This window comes from Megascapheus bottae, chromosome 23 (genome assembly GCF_031878675.1).
Source record: "Megascapheus bottae isolate mThoBot1 chromosome 23, mThoBot2.hap1, whole genome shotgun sequence".
Taxonomy (NCBI): domain Eukaryota; kingdom Metazoa; phylum Chordata; class Mammalia; order Rodentia; family Geomyidae; genus Megascapheus; species Megascapheus bottae.
The window spans coordinates 2,672,797-2,693,273 of record NC_143531.1 but is presented as its reverse complement, the minus strand read 5'-3'; the positions used below and the strand labels follow the sequence as shown (position 1 = coordinate 2,693,273).

Genomic DNA, 20,477 nt, shown 5'->3' with positions numbered 1-20,477 from the left:
AAACATTTTTTAGAACATGCAAATATGAATTCAATCTACTCCAGTCATAGTTTTGTAATTGTCTGGCAGGTGTTTGTGATAGAGTTTATAAAACAGGCCCGGGTACACTGCCGGCAGTTCTTCCATGGTGAGATCAATCTTGTCAAACCCCTCTCTGTACCCATAGAGCAGTAGCCTGGCAACTCTGCGGGTAATAAGAGTGGTATTTTCAGTTTTGGCCAGGGCACTGAGATCCATCCACTCACACCTTAGGCATTCGTGATGGCAGAAGTCTATGACGAATGAGTTTGGGGTAAGGCGGCAGATGATATACATATCTGACTTCCCGAAAGCTCCTGGACTCCTGTGCTGCTGTCGAATACTCAGGAGGGATCTGAATTCTGATTTTATCCCCGTCTCTTCAAACACTTCTCGGACTGCTGTGTCCCCTACATACCAGAGGGATAAACAGATAAGGATCACATTTTCAGAAACTTCATCAAAGATCTTCAATGAGGATCTAAAAGTTCAAAAGCAATACAAACTCTTGGGTCGTTCTGAATATAGAAATTTTCTTTTTCTTTTTTCACTGCTCTACATTTAAGGCACTTTTCAAATACTGAACATTTCTTTGCTCCTTGGAAGCGTAGCCATTTGTGTATTTTAGGGGTCACAGCTTTTTAACCTCTTCCTACTCTATATTTCCCAAAAAGGTAAAACAGGTTGCAAGGCCTTGAAAAGCATGTGCAATGCTGTAGTTAATGTTGGGACATATTTCTTCATTATTACCTTGTCCCTAAATAGCCATCAACCCCAAGCACCAGAAAAAGGGGTGTTGGTAAAAAATGAAAGCATAAAGGAAGAAATCTAGGTTAAGTAAAAACTTAGGAAAATAATTGTATTCTGGTCTACATGTTCGTTATTAATTACATTGATTATGGTTCTTAAAAGTTTATATAGTCTTCCTATGCTTATTCAAATGTGCACTTTTGTTCCTTAAATGCTCTGAAAAGTAACCACATGGATCCCGGTCAGCTCAGTACCACTAATCAGAAGCTGGCATTAGCTCATGAGCACAGGCTGACTGTACATCATGGATACACAGGACGGGCTAGTAGCTCAGCAGTCACCTGGACAGGTGACTGGAAGTCAGCACGTCTGGTACTTTTGATCAGCTTAACTTGAATCAGCACAGCAGTGACTAGATAGAAAATGGAAAGTGCTGACAAAGAGCTGTGGTAGAAGCCCTTTCTACCACAGAATGGATATCTCTTCAAGGATTTCAACGTGAATTTCAATTTGTGTCTTTATTTTAACAGACTGTAACCTAAACCGAAGTACCATTTACTTGTGTAGACTGTTTATGCTGGGTACCAGTGGCTCAGGCATGTAATCCCAACTAATCAGGAGACTGAGATCTGAGGATCATGGTTCACAGCCAGCCTAGTTCCAACTTTGAGCTAAAAAGCTCAGGGACAGGGCCCAGGCCCCAGAGTTCAAGCCCTAGGACTGGCACCAAAAACAAACCACAAGAGATATATGTTTAAATATGTCATATTGACTTAATTATAGCAAATATAAACTTCATTATTTTCCTATTTCTATTTTGTAATATTTAATACTAGGATTAGGGTAAAACAGGAAAAACTGTAGAATATGGCTGCTGCAGAGATTATTTTCATCAGTGAAATGAGATTCAATAGGAAGGCAATTTGTCTATTAAAACCTCACAGAGATTCTTTTATACTCAAGTCTGGCATTCTAATTTATATATGATGCTCTTTTACAAAACACTTTTAGTAATAAGCATTTCATTTATGTAATATTGAAGATTCCAAGCAACAAGTTTTCTAGTTAACTACTTAATTATTGGGACGTAATAAAAACCCAGTATAAATGTTTAACTGTCTGTGGATGTAGTGTTCCCCAAGTATGTTACATGCTTTCTCACATACAGGGTTTGAAGAACATAAGCAACACATAATTTTGCATGGTGTGGCTTCATCATTAACAATGCCTATTATTTTGCCTGTGTGCCACGAATTCACACTTGTAATCCTAGCTCCCTGGGGAGCTGACATGGGGGTGGACTGAGGTTCCAGGTTAACCCCAGCTGAAAAAAGGAAGTCTGTGAAATTTCTGCCAAGACAGGAAAAGCTGGATATGGTTGTGCATGCCTACAACTCATCAGAGATGGGAAGCCTAAATCAGGGGGACTGTTGCACACCTGAGTGGCAATCAAGACCTTAGCTCAAAAATTGCCAGTGAGGAACAGGGCTGGCAGCACAGCTCAGCAATGGGGTGCTGCCTAGCAAGCCCAAGTTTGGCACTACAACAAAAAATATTATTCTATACTGTGTCATTAAACAGAAATACCCTCAATATGAGGGCATTCTAATTTTCCAGGGTTAACATCTCTAGCTACTTTCAGGGTTTTATGAACTCTGAGGCAAACTAACATATTCCACCCAGGATGTATGGGGACAAGGAGGAAGTATGGTGATCTCAGTTATTGCTTGTTTTCTTAAGGGTTCTCCTGGGTTGAGGAAAACAGATATGATTTCTGGATAGGTGGGATGTTTTAAAAAGCACAAATACTTCAGAAAAGGAGTTTATTTTTTTAAAAATTAGCTGGGCTTAAAGATGCTGGAGGTAACTTACACTTTCACTTCCATTAGCTTGGAGGTATCATTTCTTTATTGAAATTCAGAGGTTCCAGACAAGTGCAAAAACAATTTGCTCATTCATGAAGGCATGGCTCAGATGGGGAAGCTACCCAAGCTTATTGACCATGAATGCAAAGTTAATAGAGTTCACAGGCTCTCACTTGCAGCTCTGGCATCTTTTTTTTTTTTTTTTGAGACAAAGTCTTGATTTGATAGCCCAGTCTGGCTTTAAACCCATGATCCTCTGGACTCAACCTCCGAGCGCTGTGACTGGGATTGCAGACATTCATCACCATTCCATTTCTTAAAGAAAATATGATCTAGTCTGCAGAGTATCTACCAGAATGTACACAAAGGGTCAATATGTACCTAAACCCATGATTTGTGTTATATACATGTGTGTATTTATTTATATATAATCAAATATATATGTATGTGTGTATGTAATCAATTTATTCAAATTGTTATGAGTTGGCTATATAATATGTATATCTATGTAATATTTTAAAAATAAGGTTTCAAGAACATACACAATTTTCAGTAAAACACATTTAGGAGACTGTTTTGATATAATTGTTGGCTGAGGAGAATTGGGGATAGAAACATTAAAGATCCTGCGCTGGGCACTGGTGGCTCATGCCTGTAATCCTAGCTGCTCAAGAGGCTAAGGTCTGAGGATCATGGTTTGAAGCCAGCCCAGGTCGAAAAATTCAGCTACCTAACCAATGTCTCTAATTCACCAGCCAGAACAACCCACTTCAGTTTGGAGGTGTGCCTCAAGGGGTAGTGCCTTGTGAGCAAAAAGCCTAGCAAGAGCAGGAGGGTGCAAGCCCTAGTACTGGCATGAAAAAAAAAATCCTGATAATAGTAATAATATTGGTATCTATAGATAATTGAATTAGGATGACACTGAATTTGATACAATAGTTTAAAGAAAATTCTATTTTTTTGTCTGTGCAAATCCAGCGACATGAAGAATATTTAGCTTATATCTGATTTCCCAGTCTTAGAGAGGAATTCAGTGAGTTGTTTTAGCAGGCTATTTCTCAACTATCATTTCCTTAGTATTTTCTTAGTTTTCATAAAGAACTGAATCACTGTGACTCTAATTAGCTTTATTATTCATTTCTCTGTAGGAAAATGAATTCCAAGAGCTTGTGTTTTCTTATTGTTTCATTACAACAGCTTTCATCATATTAAAAATAAACAATGATGAATAGCCAAAGCTCTTCTGTTTCTCACAGATGAGCAGTCTACACCTAAGGGAAAGGATAGGTATTGTTCCTAATGCCATTACTTAGACTAATGAAACAAGTTGTAATAGAAATTTTGCTAATTTTATATTGGCCTTGAAGTCATCTGTCTGAAACTTTCTGACTTGGTTTAAACAAATCAACAAGTTTAAATGCACATACATTTTCTCAATATTTCCATACCTATTAAAAAAATAGGAGATACATACCAATATCTTCTCCAGGGTTTGACAAGCCTCCTGGAAACTTCCATGTGTTTTTTAACTGCAGTGTAAAATCAGAAAATAAGGTTTACACATTTTTTGGGGGGCATATACACATGCCCACGTGCATATTCTACAAATCCACCCTTAACTGGTTGAGATGACTGATTTATTTGGGGGGAGGGGAATGGAGGCAATACTCAACAGGTAGAGCATCAGCCAATGAGCAAAAGGTATCAGATCAAGTTAGAATCATGGTCTCTGACCAAAAAATATGTATTTCTTTTTTAAAGCCAGGAACTGGTTGCTCTTGCCTTAATTATTAACTACTGGGGAAGCTAAGATCTGAGGATCATGAGCTGAAGTCAATCCAGGCAGGAGAGCCTGGGATCATCTCCAGTTAACCACCAAAAAGCCAGAAGTGGAGCTGCAGTTAGTGGCAGAGCACCAGCCTTGAGTGAAAAAGTTCAGGGACAGTGCCCAGACCTTGAGTTCAAGTTTCCATATCAGCACAAAAAATAAAAATTATTTTTTGGTAATTACAATTTTTTCATCGAAGAAACTGGTAACTGATAAAAACTTTCCCACCTTTTTCTTCAGGAAATAGAAGTATGGTCAATTGGTTAATATGATCAAATTTGTATGAATAAAACTTTGGTGGGAAATATCTACTGCGTTTGTGTAATTTAAAAAATGCTGCTAGTTAACTATGAACAAATAGAATCTTACAGATGCTGCTATAAATGAGTAGGAAATACAGACTAAATTTAATCACTAAAGTATGCTATAATTAATTTTCACATATATTTTTACTGTATTGTGTTTCTAATCAGATGTATTACTATTAACATTTATTGTTAATGATTTTATGTCTTGCTTCTCATGGGTAGTGTGAATAAAATGGATTAATGTAATTTTTTTGGTCTATCATTTCTTTGTATTTTCTCTTCTGGTAGGGAGAAGCGGGTAGAAAAGGCTTTCCATCAGTGAGAAACAAACAGAAAAACAAAATTAGATCAGATTTGAATTAAAGGTAAACAGAAATAGATAAAACATAGTTATAAAAGCTGGGCACAGATGGCTCAAGCCTTTAATCTTAGCTACTAGGAGCTGTTTTGAGGATTGTGGTTTGAAATTAGTCATGGCAGGAAATTATGTGGGATTCTTATCTCCAATTAGCTATGAAAAAGGAAAAAAAAAAAAAAAGCCAGAAGTGTGGCTCAAGTGGTTGAGTGTTGTCTTCAGAAAAAGAAAAAAAGCTCAGGAACAGTATCTAGGCCTTGAGTTCAAGCCCCAGGACTATCATATGTGCGTGGGTACACACACACACCACACACACACAATGTTTTATGGCTTAACATGATTATCTTTCTTCTTTTAGAATTCTTCTATATCTGTCCAAAAGCATGATTAAAAACTAAGGAATGACAGAAATTACAACACAAAAGGGCATTTTGTCTTTAGCCATTCATAAAACAAACATGGACCTTTCACTCTTGAGTCCTGGCCCACATAGCTCCTGGGTGAGTGCTTCTTAGAGCATGTGTCACTTCCCTCAATTGGAGAGCCCGGGCGTGAAGCCCAGAGTCTGTACAGAATGGTGACTACTGGGTATAGAATTTAGGCTTTCTACTCCATGTCTGGCTCAGGCTTGATGTTCATTTATAAAGTGTATTATGCTTTATTTATAAATGTATAAATCTGTCTCATCAATTTTGGGGTTCCAGTTGAAATAGTTACGAAAACAAGTCTTGCAGGTTATTTCAGGGTTATTGGCCATTATATTAGGACAGATACTTTCTGAATTCAGTAGAAGTCAGCATTTAAAACCTTAATCTAGAACTGAGGAAAATTATTGCTAGAAGCATGAAATTATTAGAAAGTGGAAAATAGGAAGTAGAATATTAGAAAAACGGATACAAATTTGACTTTGACTACTTCAAAAATTAACACTTTAACATGGAAATATTAAATATATTCTTAGGCTAGAAAATAGTCTGGTAGTTTGTAACGTTTGCTAGTACTACTCATGTTTAGCTAATTTAAATTTTTCCCCCAAAGAGCCTGAACCTCAATTCTAAGTGAAGAGGCAGGAGTTATGTGGCTTGAAAACCCAATTAATATTTTGCCTGCCTGCCTGTCTGCCTGCCTGCCTGCCTGTATTCCTTCCTTCCCTTTCTTCCTTCCTTCCTTCCTTCCTTTTCTTCTCTCCCACCTTCACCTTCCATGTTTAAGTAGTTGTACAAAAGAGTTTCACTTCATCAGCAAATCAGTTTCTAAGTAAAATGCATCTTGACCTTTTTCCTTTATATTAAAAATACTACCATGCTCAAGCCTGGCAATTTTAATAATAGCAAAATAGCAGCAACATATATTACACCTTTACCTTGTTCCTGCACAGCTAAATGTTTTTCTTTTCTTTTTTTTTTTTTTTTTGCCAGTCCTGGGCTTGAGCTCAGGGCCTGAGCACTGTCCTTGGACTTTCTCAAGGCTAGAGCTCTACCACTTGAGCCTCAGCACCACTTCTGGCTTTTTTCTATGTATGTGGTACCGAGGAATCGAACCCGGGTCTTCATGCATGCTAGGCAAGCACTTTAACCACTAGGCCAAACTCCCGGCCCCAGCTAAATGTTTTTCTAAGGCTTGTGCACATTTAGCTTCAGTGATCCAATGAGAGCCGATTATAGTTCTCCATTTTTGAGGTAATAAAGTGGGGTGGGGGGACATTAGCAACATGTCTGGGCTCAGGCACCTAGTCTATGATAAACTCAATTAAAAGTCTGGCAGTTGGCTGGGAGTTTGGCCTAGGGGTAAAGTGCTTGCCTAGCATGCATGAAGACCCGGGTTTGATTCCTCGGTACCACCTACATAGAAAAAAGCCAGAAGTGCCACTGATGCTCAAGTGGTAGAGCTCTTGCCTTGAGAAAATCCAAGGACAGTGCTCAGGCCCTGAGCTCAAGCCCAGGACTGGCAAAAAAAAAAAGTCTGGCAGTTGGATTTTAACTCATTTAAAAAATTTAAATTACCTTGAAATGAAAAAAAAAAAAGCTCAGAGGGCTTACCCTGTAATCCTAGCTACTTAGGGGGCTGAGATCTGAGGATTGTGATTTAAAGATAGCCCAGGCAGAAAAGTCTGTGAGATTCTTATGTCCAATAAACTACTCAGAAAAAGCGAGAAATGGTGCTATGAAGTGGTAGAGCACTAGCCTTAAGCACAAAGAAGCTGAGACAGCATCCAGGCCAAGTCCAAGCTCCAGGACCAGCTTAAGAAGAAAAAAAAGGTAGCTGGTATCATTTTATCTTTTCACTAACCTATAACTATATGCTTTTTTTGGTCTACATTTCATCCTTTTCCTCAGACCTAACTGGAACACTCTTGTCAGTCCAATCAGGATTTGTATTTTACAATTCGGATTCTCCAGGGCTTATGAGTTTTAGACTAAAAAATCTTATTTTAATGTTGAACATTTTTCTATCTACTTGTTGCATATGAATTCATATAGAATCTTTTAAGTAGCAAGGGTTTATTACTTAACTAATGATTTACCATTAGTCTAATTTATTAGTTCATGAGGAAAAACATTACTAAGGGTAGGTTTTAAAATTTTAAGCTTTTTGGTTTATGCTTTTCATCTTTTCCTTTCCTATTAAATAATAAAGACAAAACATCTCTGCACTTACGTAAAATTCCATGATCCTTTCCCCCCCAATCTTACGAAAGGAACTTTCCACTCTCTTCCCGAAGACACCTTGCCAAATATTCCTGTGGCGACTTGCTTCGTTTATGCCGACATATATAACCCCTTCCTGCCTTGACTTGGTGAGATTATCTTCTTTGTGTCTATTTTTACATACTACAAAAAGTTAATACATCCTAAAAACCACCAAAGTGTATGATTTTAAACAAGTAGCTCTATATTTCAGAATGGTGTCATTTTATATACTTGCTCATTGTAAGTGTGATATTTGTTTATATGTGTACATAGGGGAAAGTAGTAGACTGTGAACAATGGATGGTCTCATCTGTAGCTCTGCAATCCTCTCCCATGGTTAGCCCCAGAAGTACACATTTAGAGGTAATCACTAAGGGTACATTTCTTATGTATTTTATTTTTCAGAGAAAATAAGATGCTCTCTTTTTAATAGTGCTGTTTCTTTTACAGCCTGTCCTGAAGATACACTCAAGTTTAGGGTTTCTAGAGTAGGTGAAATGGACTGACTTTTTAAAATCCCTTTTCTCACTCTTCCCAACTCCACAGACCCCTCCGTCCTGTAGGCAGAGGCTTCACTTCAGGACCTTCCCTGGTCAAGGTTTGTGTAGCCCTGACCAGCAGCAGCTTTTGTAAACACCAAGATGCTCAGCTGTGTGCTGCCTTCAGCAGCGCACAGACCTGCTGGCCCCCTCTTTGGGTCTTGTCTATTATGTGACTTTCTTGTTCCTTATTCTGATTTGTTCAAATGCCAGAAACATGATTATCTTTTATTTTCACCATCCAGCCTTCAATGCTAATCCCCCCCTTCCCCTTTGCTGGATTTGGATACGCATTATTAGCTACAGTAGTATCACTGTTTCTAAAGACACAAAAGCAACCATTGAGTGTCTCTAGGTCACTTAGGTCATGTAATAAAAGTTGAATGTGTTTTTAAGACACAGCTATACAGAAATTCATATATATTTTGGCAAACTTGACAGTGCTTGGTATTGAACTCAGGGTCTACACACTGGTCCTAAGTTTTTCTTCTGAAGGCTGGTACCACTTGACCCACATATCCACATTTCGTTTTTTGCTAGTTTCTTGGAGATAAGAATCTCATGGACTTTTCCTGTCCAGGCTAGCTTTAAACTATGATCCTTCCAATCTCAGCCTCCCCAGTAGCTAGGATTATAGGCAAGTGACACAGGCATTACAGTTCTTTCACCCTATGCAATGCATTTTTTCTCTTTTCTTTTTTGGCCAGTCCTGGGGCTAGAACTCAGGGCCTGGGCACTGTCGTTGGGTTTTCTCAAGGCTAGAGCTGAACCACTTGAGCCACAGCACCACTTCTGTTTTTTTCTATATAAATGTTACTGAGGAATTGAACCCAGGTCTTTGTGCATGCGAGGTAAGCACTCTACCACCAGACCAAACTCCTGGCCCCACAATGCATTTTTCCTAGTAATACTGATTCTTACCTATTATTCATTTTAGTATTTGCATTGTAATTATAAGCTCCAAATGCAGAAAGATTGCTTTGCTTGCTGATATATACCTAGTGCTAGAAATAGGGCATAGAGTAGAGCAGGACAGGAAATTCATGTAGTCAATGAAGACTTGCCCTTTAATACTCAAGTTAGTCAAGCCACTGGTATGCATCTTATCATATAGAAAGGGATGAAAATCCAGCAAGCGTATAGCAAGCGTTTTGCCATAATTTTTGTTACTATTAATGTGTTATAAAGGCCTACCATTTCATAAGTGAAGTAATGAGTTCATTTTGTATTTTGCACAATCTCATTCCTTCCTTGACTTTCCTGCACTTCCTCCTCTCATTCCTGTCCACAAGTTGCATAGGTCATTTTCCATATAGTGTATGTTGAATAGCATATTTATATTTATTTACCCTTCCTCCCTCCCTTTACTCACCTAGAAGGAAAACAATCCCAAAGCAAAAACATTACCACCAGTAATAATAACAACAAAAACCTCCCACACGTTTCCATTTCCTGGAATTGGATTCAATACCATAGTACTTAATAAATAGTATTTTTTTTGAGTCAACTTTTTTTTTTTTTTGCCAGTTGTGGGCTTGAGCTCTGGGCCTGAGCACTGTCGTTGGACTTTCTCAAAGTTAGAGCTCTATAACTTGAGCCTCAGCACCATGTCCGGCTTTTTTCTATGTATGTGGTACTGAGGAATTGAACCCGGGTCTTCGTGCATGCTAGGCAAGCACTCTACCACTAGGCCAAACTCCTGGCCCCAATAAATAGTATTTTAAATGTTAAAGAGAATTTACACCTTTGTTCCTCCCCTGAGAGGATCCTCCTTTAGTCTCTCTGTGTGTGAATGCCTAGAGTCCTGGATAGGTTATCATGTCCAGTTATATTCATACTAGTACCTAGGAAAGTGAGGAGGAGAGCTGGCTAGAATGTGTAAAAAAAAAAAAACAACCTCCATTTGTTATCTGTAATTAATACTATTTTGAATGCGTAGTTTATAGTTTATAGTCAGTTATTGTTATTTGCTATCACTTTTGTTTAAATTACACATAATACCAAAATATAGAAATTACACAATTCAGTTTCTCCTGACTTTTACTAAAACACTGAAGGACACCTGACTAGTGTTCCTCTCCTTAATGGATTGCTGTTTATAACTTAAAAACCCAAGCCCTACTTAAGTGTACCTTTCCTACTTAATCCACAAAGAAATCACTGTTTTATGTACTTGGAATCTGTCTAGCCAGAAGCCATAAGGGGCACCAGGAATCCAGCTAGACTCTGCAGTAGCACCTTGTCTTAAACCTCAAATCATTGGCAGGTTTGGAAACCGGCCTAATTAGGAGACTCATGAGACTAAATTCATCAGTTCTAAAACCTGACATCAGAACCACCTGGAGGTCTCAGCACAGAGCTGAGGGGGGCAGGCTTTGGGTGAGCTGGTACTGTTACTTTTCTGTCAGCGGCTAGTCTCTATTCACCAGTTCCTCCATAGCCAGTGGACTCCATTGTAGGCTCCACCTACAAACTGCAGGCTGGGGAGGGGGAGCAGCTCCTTCCAGGGTGCTCTAGCATTGGGCAGGCTTCCTGGGGCTGCAGGCCACTCAGTGGTCCCCTACATGGGCAGCCAATCTGCAGCATGCCTAACTTTCTGCACCCCAAGCTTCTCAACGCAGCCATCAGTGCCACAGCTTTGGGATGCAGGTCACCAGGGTCACAATACTGTCGCTTAGAGGGTGAGAGGTGGCTGTGTGCTTTCATGAATGAAGTGATCCACCACCCGCCAACAGAATGGCAAGAGATGACTTCAAAGTGAGGCCCCACGCAGGAAGAAGCATTTCCTTATTTCCCCTTATTTGACTGAATGCAGAGTTAGGTAAAAATGCCATTCAGTGGTGTGGGGGAGGGGGTGTACGGTGGTGCATGGGTTAGGGCATGTATTGTGGGAAGGTCTGGGGGAGACATGGGAGTCTGAAGCCAAGAAGTAGACCTGATGAGAAATTGCATTAAAAAATCCATCTGTTACCTCATACTAATATCCATTTGCAATGGATCCAAGACCTCAATGCAAGGCCAAAAGACTTGAACCTACTACAGGAAGGCGTAGGAGAAGCATCAGAACTTACTGGCATAGGCAGGAACTTTCTGAGTAGTTTTCCAGGGGCTAAGCAAATATAGAAAACTGACAAATGGGACTGCATCAAATGAAAAAGTTTCTGCACAGTGTAGAATATGGTTACTAAGCCAAAAAGCCTACAGAATAGATCTTTGCCAGCTATGTATCTGACAAGGGCCAATATCCAGACCATGTAGGAGCCCAAGAAACTAAGCCCCTATAGACCATTGCCACAATACACGGAGCAAAGACACTAAACGGAGACTTCTCAGAAGATGTAAAAAAATAGCCAATACATATAAAGAAATGTTCCATATCCCTGGCCATAAAAATCAAAACAACCCTAGTACCACTGAAAAAACTTCCTGAACAGAAACATAAGAGCCTAAAATAGGGTTGAAAAAGGGATCAAGTCTTCCTTTCTTCAATCACTATTTTATAAGCCCATTTCCAAAAGCCATCTATTTGTCATTTCTACCATATGAGATTACTATCTTAATCGATAATGGTTATTGAAAATTAAATGAAATGTGAAATAAATGAAATGCTTCAAATTCTAGTATTTCTTGATTTGGAACTGTATCTCTAATTGTATTTGTAGTTATGCATTTATATAAAGACATATTATTGACACAATTCCTTATACACACCCAGCTTATATACACCTTGGCTTTTTATGGATTCAATTATAAAAAGGAAAGCTTCATACTTGTGAATAGGGGTATATGTGTATGTGTGTGTTCGAGTCCTGAGGCTTGAACTCAGGGCCTGGACACTGTTCCTGAGCCTTTTTGCTCAAGGCTAGTATTCTAACCACTAGAGCCATAGCTCTATTCCCAGTTTTCTGGTGGAGTTAATTGGAGATGAATCTCAAAGCCTTTCCTATGTGGGCTGGCTTTAAACCTTGATCCTCATTTTGTAGCCTCCTGAATAGCTATAATTACAGGAAATGAGCCCCCAGCACCTAATCTTTTTTGATATTACAGTAAGTTTTGTTTAACTGTTTGTAAAGCTGAGGACTGAACTAAATCTTCAAGGTCAAAACTTCTTTGGGTGCTGAGGTTGAGCCCATGGCCCCAGGTATGCTAAGTACACACAACTGAACTACACCTCCAGCCCCAATAAAACTTGAGTAAACTTCCATAATTTACACTCAATAAAACACCCACAAAAAGGAGATGTCTTGCATGATTGAGATAAGAACTGGAACTATTTATGTATACAAGCCTACTTCTGAGTTTAATGGGTAGTTAAATAAGACTGCATCATTTCCAGTTATTAGACATGGTTATTTGTTAACCACGTATTTACCAAAATATGCATAGATCTTTCATGTTATACTGCTATGAATATAAGATGGATATAAATCAGGAAGCAAATCATTAAAATAGTGCTTAAGGTAACAGTGCCCAGCACTGTTTTTTATTTCCATTTCTATTTTTTTTTTTTTTTTGCCAGTCCTGGGCTTGAGCTCAGGGCCTGAGCACTGTCCTTGGACTTTCTCAAAGCTAGAGCTCTACCACTCAAGTGTTAAGAGCCACAGCACCACTTCCGGCTTTTTTTAATGTATGTGGTACCAAGGAATCGAACCCGGGTTTTTGTGCATGCTAGGCAAGCACTCTACCACTAGGCCAAACTCCTTGTCCTCCATTTCTACTTTCATACATTTCAAGTACGAGGCATGAATCTAGTGGAAAAAAATTTACCAAACATAGAGTCAGGTAATATATCCTCTCTATGAAGAAAGTGGTATTGAGATTTTACATAGGAGCACTCTGAGACTCAGACTTTCCAAGGCCAAAGTGGCATTGGGATTAGAATTCTGGCCAGTCTAACTGGTCAGTCTTATTCCTATCAACTTCTTTTTCATTTTACATATTGTTGATAAATGTTAATTTTAATACTGTTAAGTAATTCGCTCACATGTGACCCTTATCATTTGTCCTCATAATCAAGACCATGTCAGCAGTAGTTACTACTTCCTTTTAAGCATAAACTCGCCTTTCAAGCTGTGGGGCGGTCTTATAAGTATGCCCTACTGAGATCATCCAGCCATGTGTCCTGTTGGTCAGTCCTTCCTACCTAATGTATCTACTCAAGCTCCACTCAAATGTACTGGTGGCTCACATGTATAAGCCTAGCTAACTCAGGAGGCTGAGATCTGAAGATCACTGTTTAAAGACATCCCAGAAAGAAAAGTCTGTGAAATTCTTAACTCCAATTAACCAGCAAAAAGTCAAAAGTGGAGCTGTGGCTCAAGTGGTAGAACACCAGGTGTTACCAAAAAAGGCAAGGGAAAAGGTCTTGGGTTTAAGCCCCAGTTGCACCACAAAAGCACACAACAATAACAACATCTCTTCCAGACAGCTAGATGCAATACTACATCAGATATTCTATACATTTCTGTTAGCAATAAAAAGTTTTGGGTGAGATCTCTTGGCTTAACTTAAACTTCAAAAATTACTACGTTTTAGATACCATTTCCAAAGTGCTTACCTCTCATGGACAAGGTCATAGGTTTGATTTCCAGCACAACAAAATCCATACAACGTACCAAACCAACCAGAAATCACCAAAACCAACAACAGCAAAAAAAAGCTGACCCCCCAAAATGTATTCTTTCCTTTTTACTTATAATTTGAGAATGAAAACTTTTGATCTCTAATCACAAAACTTCTAAAAACCTTTGTTGCTTACAGTTGCCGAGTCCTTGCACAGATACAGAAGGCGTTTCTTTCTCATCTGCTCCAAGCTGGTTCTCCCTGCATTCCTCACTCCACTGAAACCCTCACCATCGCTTCTTCCATAGGCCAGCTCTGTTTCAAACTATCTGCTTTTATGCAGTCACTTCTAATTGTCTCTTCCTTTTTCTACACTTTTTGGTTTTTCCTGAACCTGGAAAATCCTCCTTAGTTTTCTAGACTCAGTTTTAAGTGTGATCTCTTTTGAGAAGAAGTCTTTAGGGTTTTCCTCTTCTTCTTCTTTTTTTTGGTCAGTCATGGGGCTTGAACTCAGGGCCTGAGTGTAGAGCTTTTTTTGCTCAAGGCTAGTTCTCTACCACTTGGAGCCACAGCTCTACTTCTGGATTTTTGTAGGTTAATTGAAAATAAGAGTTATGGACTTTCCTACCTGGGCTGGCTTTGAACTGCTATCCTCAAATCTCAGCCTGCTTAATAGGATTACACGATGTAAACCACCAGCACCAGGTTTCTTTAGGCAACGTTAATTTTTACTATTTATTCTATGACTGCTTGTTCAAATAACAGTGAGCTTCTTAACACCAGGGATATTGTTTTATTTATTTTTGCACTCTCAGAATATGCAACAGAACAGGATCCCAGTGAATGACTGAATGAATAGTGGCTCAGAGACAGCTATCTTCCCAATAAAGTATACACATAATTATCCTACAGCCAGGAACAGTGACTGCCATCACCATTCCAGTCCCTGGGCAGCCTCAGGGCTGTCGCTCCTTTCTCATTTAGATAAGTATGTCAGTGATCAATAGCTGATTAGAACGTAATTTAAAATTTCTGAACTCCTTCAGAAATGTCCATATTTTCTTTTCCTCTAGAAAGATTTGAGAAGCAACGCATAAGGCAGAAACAACTTACTTTATTTCGATCCTGTACGACCAGGACTTTTCTAGTATTTTCATCAAATACAGCTCCTGTTGGGAGAAAGATAGAAGACAACTGAAAGATTGTTCATCTCACTTAACTTTTATGCTTCCTATAAACACCTGTGTTCATCAAAATCTAGTCCATGATTGAAGGCCCCGGTCATATCAGCCATGAAGATCTATAAAATATCTCCAGCAAGGTGGTGGCTGTTCAGATGTCATTTGTTTTTTAACTCAGTAACAATGGTACTCCAACTGTATGGTATTTATGTACTAATTGTGTAGATTATATAGTCCTCAGAGTACGCAAATAAATTACTCTCTATTTTTATGGCAGTTTAAGTGTTCAAATTTTAATGTTTTTTGTGATTCACAAGGCTTCTATAAACTAAATTCTATAAATTGTGTGGCTTAAAAACAACACGATTTCATTTCTCATAGTTCTAGAAATTTAGAAGTCCAAGATCAAAGTACTGGCAGATTCAGTATCTGGGAAAGGCCTGTTCCTGCAGACAGAGGCTTCTATCTGTGCTCCCACGTACTGGAAACGGACTAATGAAGCTTCCTAGGACTTGTTTTGGTGCTAGTCCTAGAGCTTGAATGCAGGGCCTGGGCACTGTCCTCATGTCAGGGTCCTTCGTCCCCAGTCCCTCTCTACTAGTAGGGGGGATGGGGAAAAACACAGCCCTGAGTTCAAGCCCTAGGATCAGCACCGTTAAAAAGAAAAGAAAGTAATTAGAGTGATTCTGAAATAAAAATTCCAGACTTTGAATATTAGGTATCATTAACATTGATGAAGGATTTTATTAAAATATAGCAACTAAAATAAAATTGGTCTTTTTCAAAGGATAGAATGCCAAGCAAACCTAAAATTAAGTTTTAATGATTTTTTTCCTTAATGAATTCACTAATAATCCAAGAACAAAACTCTAAAGCACAGTGACCCCTGGTGGTCACAACATGAAAGTAAATTAATAACAAGATCAGGGACTGAAGGCTGAGGAGCATTTCATGATTAGCCAGTAGTCAGGCACTGCACCAAGGCCTTAGTGTACATTAACTCAGGTGTTTGTCAAGGTCGCCACGATTATAGAAAGGAATGCCAGAATTCACACAGCCCCTGTTGGCCAAGTCTGGACTGCAAGCAGGTCTTGGGTAGCTCCTGGGCCCTCACAGCTGTGTGAGCTCTTCCTAGGAAGCTGGCCTTGAACTTGAAGATGCTGCCCTCCACTCAAGAAATACTGGTGCCTGCTCTATAACACACTGTCTTCTTTTGGAAATGTGTGGGTACTTGGGCTTGAACTTAGGGCTTGAATGCTGTCTCTTAGTTTTTGCTTGATCTACCACTTGAGCCACAGCTCTACTTGGAGCTTCTTGGCAGTTGGTTACAGATAAGAGTCTCATAGACTTTCCTGCCCAGGCTGGCTTTGAACTTTGCTCCTCAAATTTCAGCCTCTTAGGTAAGTAGGATTATAGGTGTGAGCTCCCAGCACCTGGCTTTCAGTGCCACCATTTAAGTTGCTAAGTTCCCATAACTCTGTAACACAAGTCCACGTACATACTTTAGAAAGCAAACTCGAAGAATTCAGTTTCTTCTTTGTGTTGCTCCCTGATGAGGCACTAGGCAAACTGTCAACTCAGCTCACTAGTGAAGTCCGTCTGCTGAGCTGGAAGAAGTAAACTGGATGAATTTCCAACCATGATGGTTCTCCTTATCTGGAGTTTGGGACTGACCTGCAACTCCAACTTGATGTGTAGCATAGCCAGGTAATCTGCTGGGCCCTTCTCGCAGCCACAGAGTCAGAGTTGATGAATCTGATTCTGCATGGTGGAAGCGGAATCCCAGGGTGGCAGCTGGGGCAATAAATCGGCTCTGGAGGATAGGAATGTGCAGCCATACAGCTAGTCGACCTTCTGATCTCCACTGCTGTATCGCAGCTGAAATAAACATAAAAAAGAATCTTCAATCACATGAATAAATTAAACCTCCACCCAGGGTGTTATACCTTCCACAGAGCCATCTCAGATTTGAGAAGCTTTTTTTTTTTTTTTTTTTTTTTTTTTTTTTTTGCCAGTCCTGGGCTTAAGCTCAGGGCCTGAGCACTGTCCTCGGATTTTTCTCAAGGCTAGAGCTCTACCACTTGAGCCTTAGCACCACTTCTGGCTTTTTCTAAGTATGTGGTGTCGAGGAATCGAACCAGGGTCTTCCTGCATGCTAGGCAAGCACTCTACCACTAGGCCAAACTCCCGGCCAGCTTTGTTTCTTTTCTTAAGAAAAGTACTGAGGTGTGAATCCAGGGCCTGGATGCCTGTCTCTTATGTTTTTCTTCTCAAGACTAAGTGCTCTATCTCTGAACCCAGTTGCATTTCTGATATCTTGGTTGTTAATTGGAAATAGGAGTCTTACAGACTTTCCTGCCTTAGCTGGCTTTGAATCGAAATCTTCAGCTCTCAGCATTATATGCATGGGTCATTGATGCCTATCTGAGAAGTTATCACAATGCCGGTCTTTATATACATACCTCCTAAGAACAGCATGTGGTACTTGGTGGATACTCAGGACTGGCTCAGACTCTCCTACTTGTGCTTCCCTGTGCCTCAGGGAATGCCGCTGTGCCCAGCCATTGTACTAGTCCCATAGCTAGGAAAAAGGGTTGTGTTACAACCCCAGCCATTGTCCAGGCTGGCCTCACACAGCAACCTACCCATCTCTATCTCCCAAGTTGTCCCGTCCGTCTAGCGGATGTCAACTAGGGCCAAGAACCTAGAGGGAGAAATGAGAGGGACAGGAGACACGAAGAAGGCAGCAAGACAAGCGTCCTGATCAAGCTGCGAATTTTATTTTTCACACAGGTTTATATGCCTCTTCAGGAGGGGCAAGAGGGGGTTGGGGTACTGCTCTGGGTAGGAGGTCTGATGCTAGGATGTTTGCATATCAACACAAGCAGGCAAGTGTTGCTTAGTGACCTAATTACAAAATGTTGCCTTTAGGGCAAGGAACTAAGCAGTCACATACTGCTAAGAATTCAGGGGAGAATGTTCCCTACACCAAGTAGCTAGGATTTCCCGGCTGAACAATGGCTTGGCTTAGGTTCAATTTGAGTTCCTTTTTATTTTCTTTTGTCTTTTCTCCAAGACAGCTTACACTCATCCATTGAAGTTTAGCTGATATACCAGATCTTTAACAAAAATCTTTCTCATATCATTGATAAAATGCTTTCTATTATATACTTAAAAACTATGCTTATTATCATTAACAGGAATTTATAACTTCTTAGTTTCTCTCCAAGTAGGGCCAGTTTAGTTTGACCTTACTACCCCATAACTAAATAAAATGTATTAACTGTTGAGGCTATATATTTATCTCACCTGGCTTCTGAATATTAACTGAATTAGTATTTGCTGGGTTTTGAAGAGAATGTTTAGCATTTACTAAGTGCTACAGAATGATCTAGTTACAAAGTATAAGGAATAGCAAAATGTACAAATTATTTTCAGGTAAGTTATCTTTGACCATACAGATCCAGGAAAGCAGTGAGAATTTCCAGTGACTATTTGTTTATGCAAAGTAGGTGACAAAACTTGGCCCTAGACCACTGAGGGTGTTTCCAACACCAGAGTAGATCATGGGATTGTGCTTTACCCACCTGGTTTCTGGCAAGTGCTATGTAACAATGAATATTTGTCTTGCCCACATACATAGTACACAGAAGGTAAATTTATTTGATTTATATATTGCTATAGTAAGTCTAGGTGGGTTTTTTTCAGCATCTACTAATAGGAGAAAAAACGGAGTAATTTGCTTTGGGGGTAATGTTTAAACAATGAACTAAGAGTAGCTCCTTACTTGGAGGTGCTGACTTGACATACTGCTCAGGGCTGGGTTTCCCTACTGTGCCTTCAGATTCTAAACATCCTCTCAGAAGCCCTGTGAAAAGCAGGCTTCCTCCACCAAATCGAGCACTTCTCCCAGGAAACAAGGGCCTTCCAAGTCCAAGTGGGCTCAAGGCGCAGAGTCACGGGGGCGATTTCCAACGTCAAGAAAGCTGGACCGTTCTACAACCAGCAGCCATCTCCCGTTCATGAGCTCCCAGTTCCTACTGCTGTGAGCATGCAGAGCCCTTCTGGTTCAGTGAATCTAAGATCCTTCTGCTGTCAGCAAACTGCCCGACGGAACTAAGGCTTGGAAAATGCCAGTACACGACAACACGACGACCAGTTCCCCTGAAAGCAGGTAGCTGCTCATCTGAGGAAGCCGGCGCAGGCAGGAAAGCCCCAGAGAGGCGGCGCCCCACGATTCACCGCCAAACGGTGATGAGGACACCGCGCCCCGCCCCGAGCCCTAGCCCCAGGCCTGGAGCACCTAGGACTCGGGGCCTCCGGTCTCGCGGGCGTCGCCCCGGGCGCACCAGGCGCTCACACCCCTCCAGCCACACGCTGGACAGCGCGCCGGTCACCCCACGGCCGCCCAGCCCCCGAAGCCCACGCCGCAGGGATAGGGGTGCTGAGTGCGTGAGCGCCGCCCGCCCAGCCCAGGCCCCGCGCAGGCGCACTTGCCCTGTAAGGTCGCCTGAAAGGCGGCCGCGTCCAGGTGGCCCAGCGCGCCGAGCTGCGTCAGGTGCACCGAGATGCCCCCGAAAATATCCGGCTCGCCCCGCAGCTCGCCGCAGCTGCCGGGATAGCACGAGTCCTCGCGACGCCCGACCTGGAGGGGAGCTCGACAGGCGCGGGCCAGCGCGGAGCGCCACGAGACCCCGCAAAACAGCAGCCTCATCTCGGAAGACCCTGGGCGCCCCGCTCCCAAGCCCCGCCCCCCGCAGGAAAGCCCCGCCCCGTTCCGTCCCAGTCGCCGCCGAGGGTCCCGCCCCCAGCTGCGGAAGGCTCCGGGCTCTGCCGCCGCGAGCCCCGCCCCCTCACAAAAGTCCCACCCCCTCGGCCATGAGCCCCGCCCCCTCCCGCCGCGAGCCACGCCCCCAACACCCTCGCGCGGGAGTTGGGTAACGGTAAACCTACAAGGAGCGCCGCCACACGGTCTGTTTGCAAAGCTGGCAGGATCAGTTCACTGCCTTTCCCGCTCTCCCCCCTCCAGTTAACTTAGTTCACTAGTTTAAAGCAGCTGACGGTGGTTTAGACACGCGGCAGGGACCATCTTCCAGGGAATGTTCACTAGAAGGCGATTCCACACACCGAAGCAGGCTTTCACAGTGAAATCCCGAGAGGGTCTCCCCGCTTCCCGGCCGTGGTCCGGAGAGCTGGGTTTTAGGGGACGAGCAGCGGGGAGGGGTGGTCAGTACCAGGAGATGGAACGAGGGCCCGACAGTGATGATAAACGTTCCCACCAAGCCAGTCTTTCTTTACAGCCCCGAGAACCTCGGCAGCACCGGTAGACACGACGCGTCGGGACCCTGGCTTCCGGCCCCACGCGCCACTCTTCCACGGAT

General features: G+C 41.5%; 1 protein-coding gene across 1 annotated transcript; it reads right to left on the bottom strand.

Annotated features, from left to right (window-relative positions):
* Positions 1-9: 9 nt before the first annotated feature.
* Positions 10-19,838, bottom strand: Nudt6 (nudix hydrolase 6). The gene is made up of 5 exons (XM_090356617.1): positions 19,594-19,838; positions 16,771-16,974; positions 15,029-15,084; positions 4,108-4,162; positions 10-428 (listed from the first exon to the last, which is right to left on the bottom strand). Exons 1-5 carry the CDS (start codon positions 19,808-19,810, stop codon positions 31-33), a joined length of 930 nt encoding a protein of 309 aa, XP_090212743.1. The 5' UTR covers positions 19,811-19,838; the 3' UTR covers positions 10-30.
* Positions 19,839-20,477: the final 639 nt, after the last annotated feature.

What these genes read in the sequence shown, in the direction of transcription:
- Nudt6 (XM_090356617.1), bottom strand. Translation starts at nt 19,810, where the DNA reads ATGAGGCTGCTGTTTTGCGGGGTCTCGTGGCGCTCCGCGCTGGCCCGC. An exon ending in CTTTCAGGCGACCTTACAGG is followed by an intron (nt 16,975 to 19,593) that starts GCAAGTGCGCCT and finishes TGTTTATTTCAG; the next exon opens with CTGCGATACAGCAGTGGAGA. An exon ending in TCGTACAGGATCGAAATAAA is followed by an intron (nt 4,163 to 15,028) that starts GTAAGTTGTTTC and finishes TTTACACTGCAG; the next exon opens with TTAAAAAACACATGGAAGTT.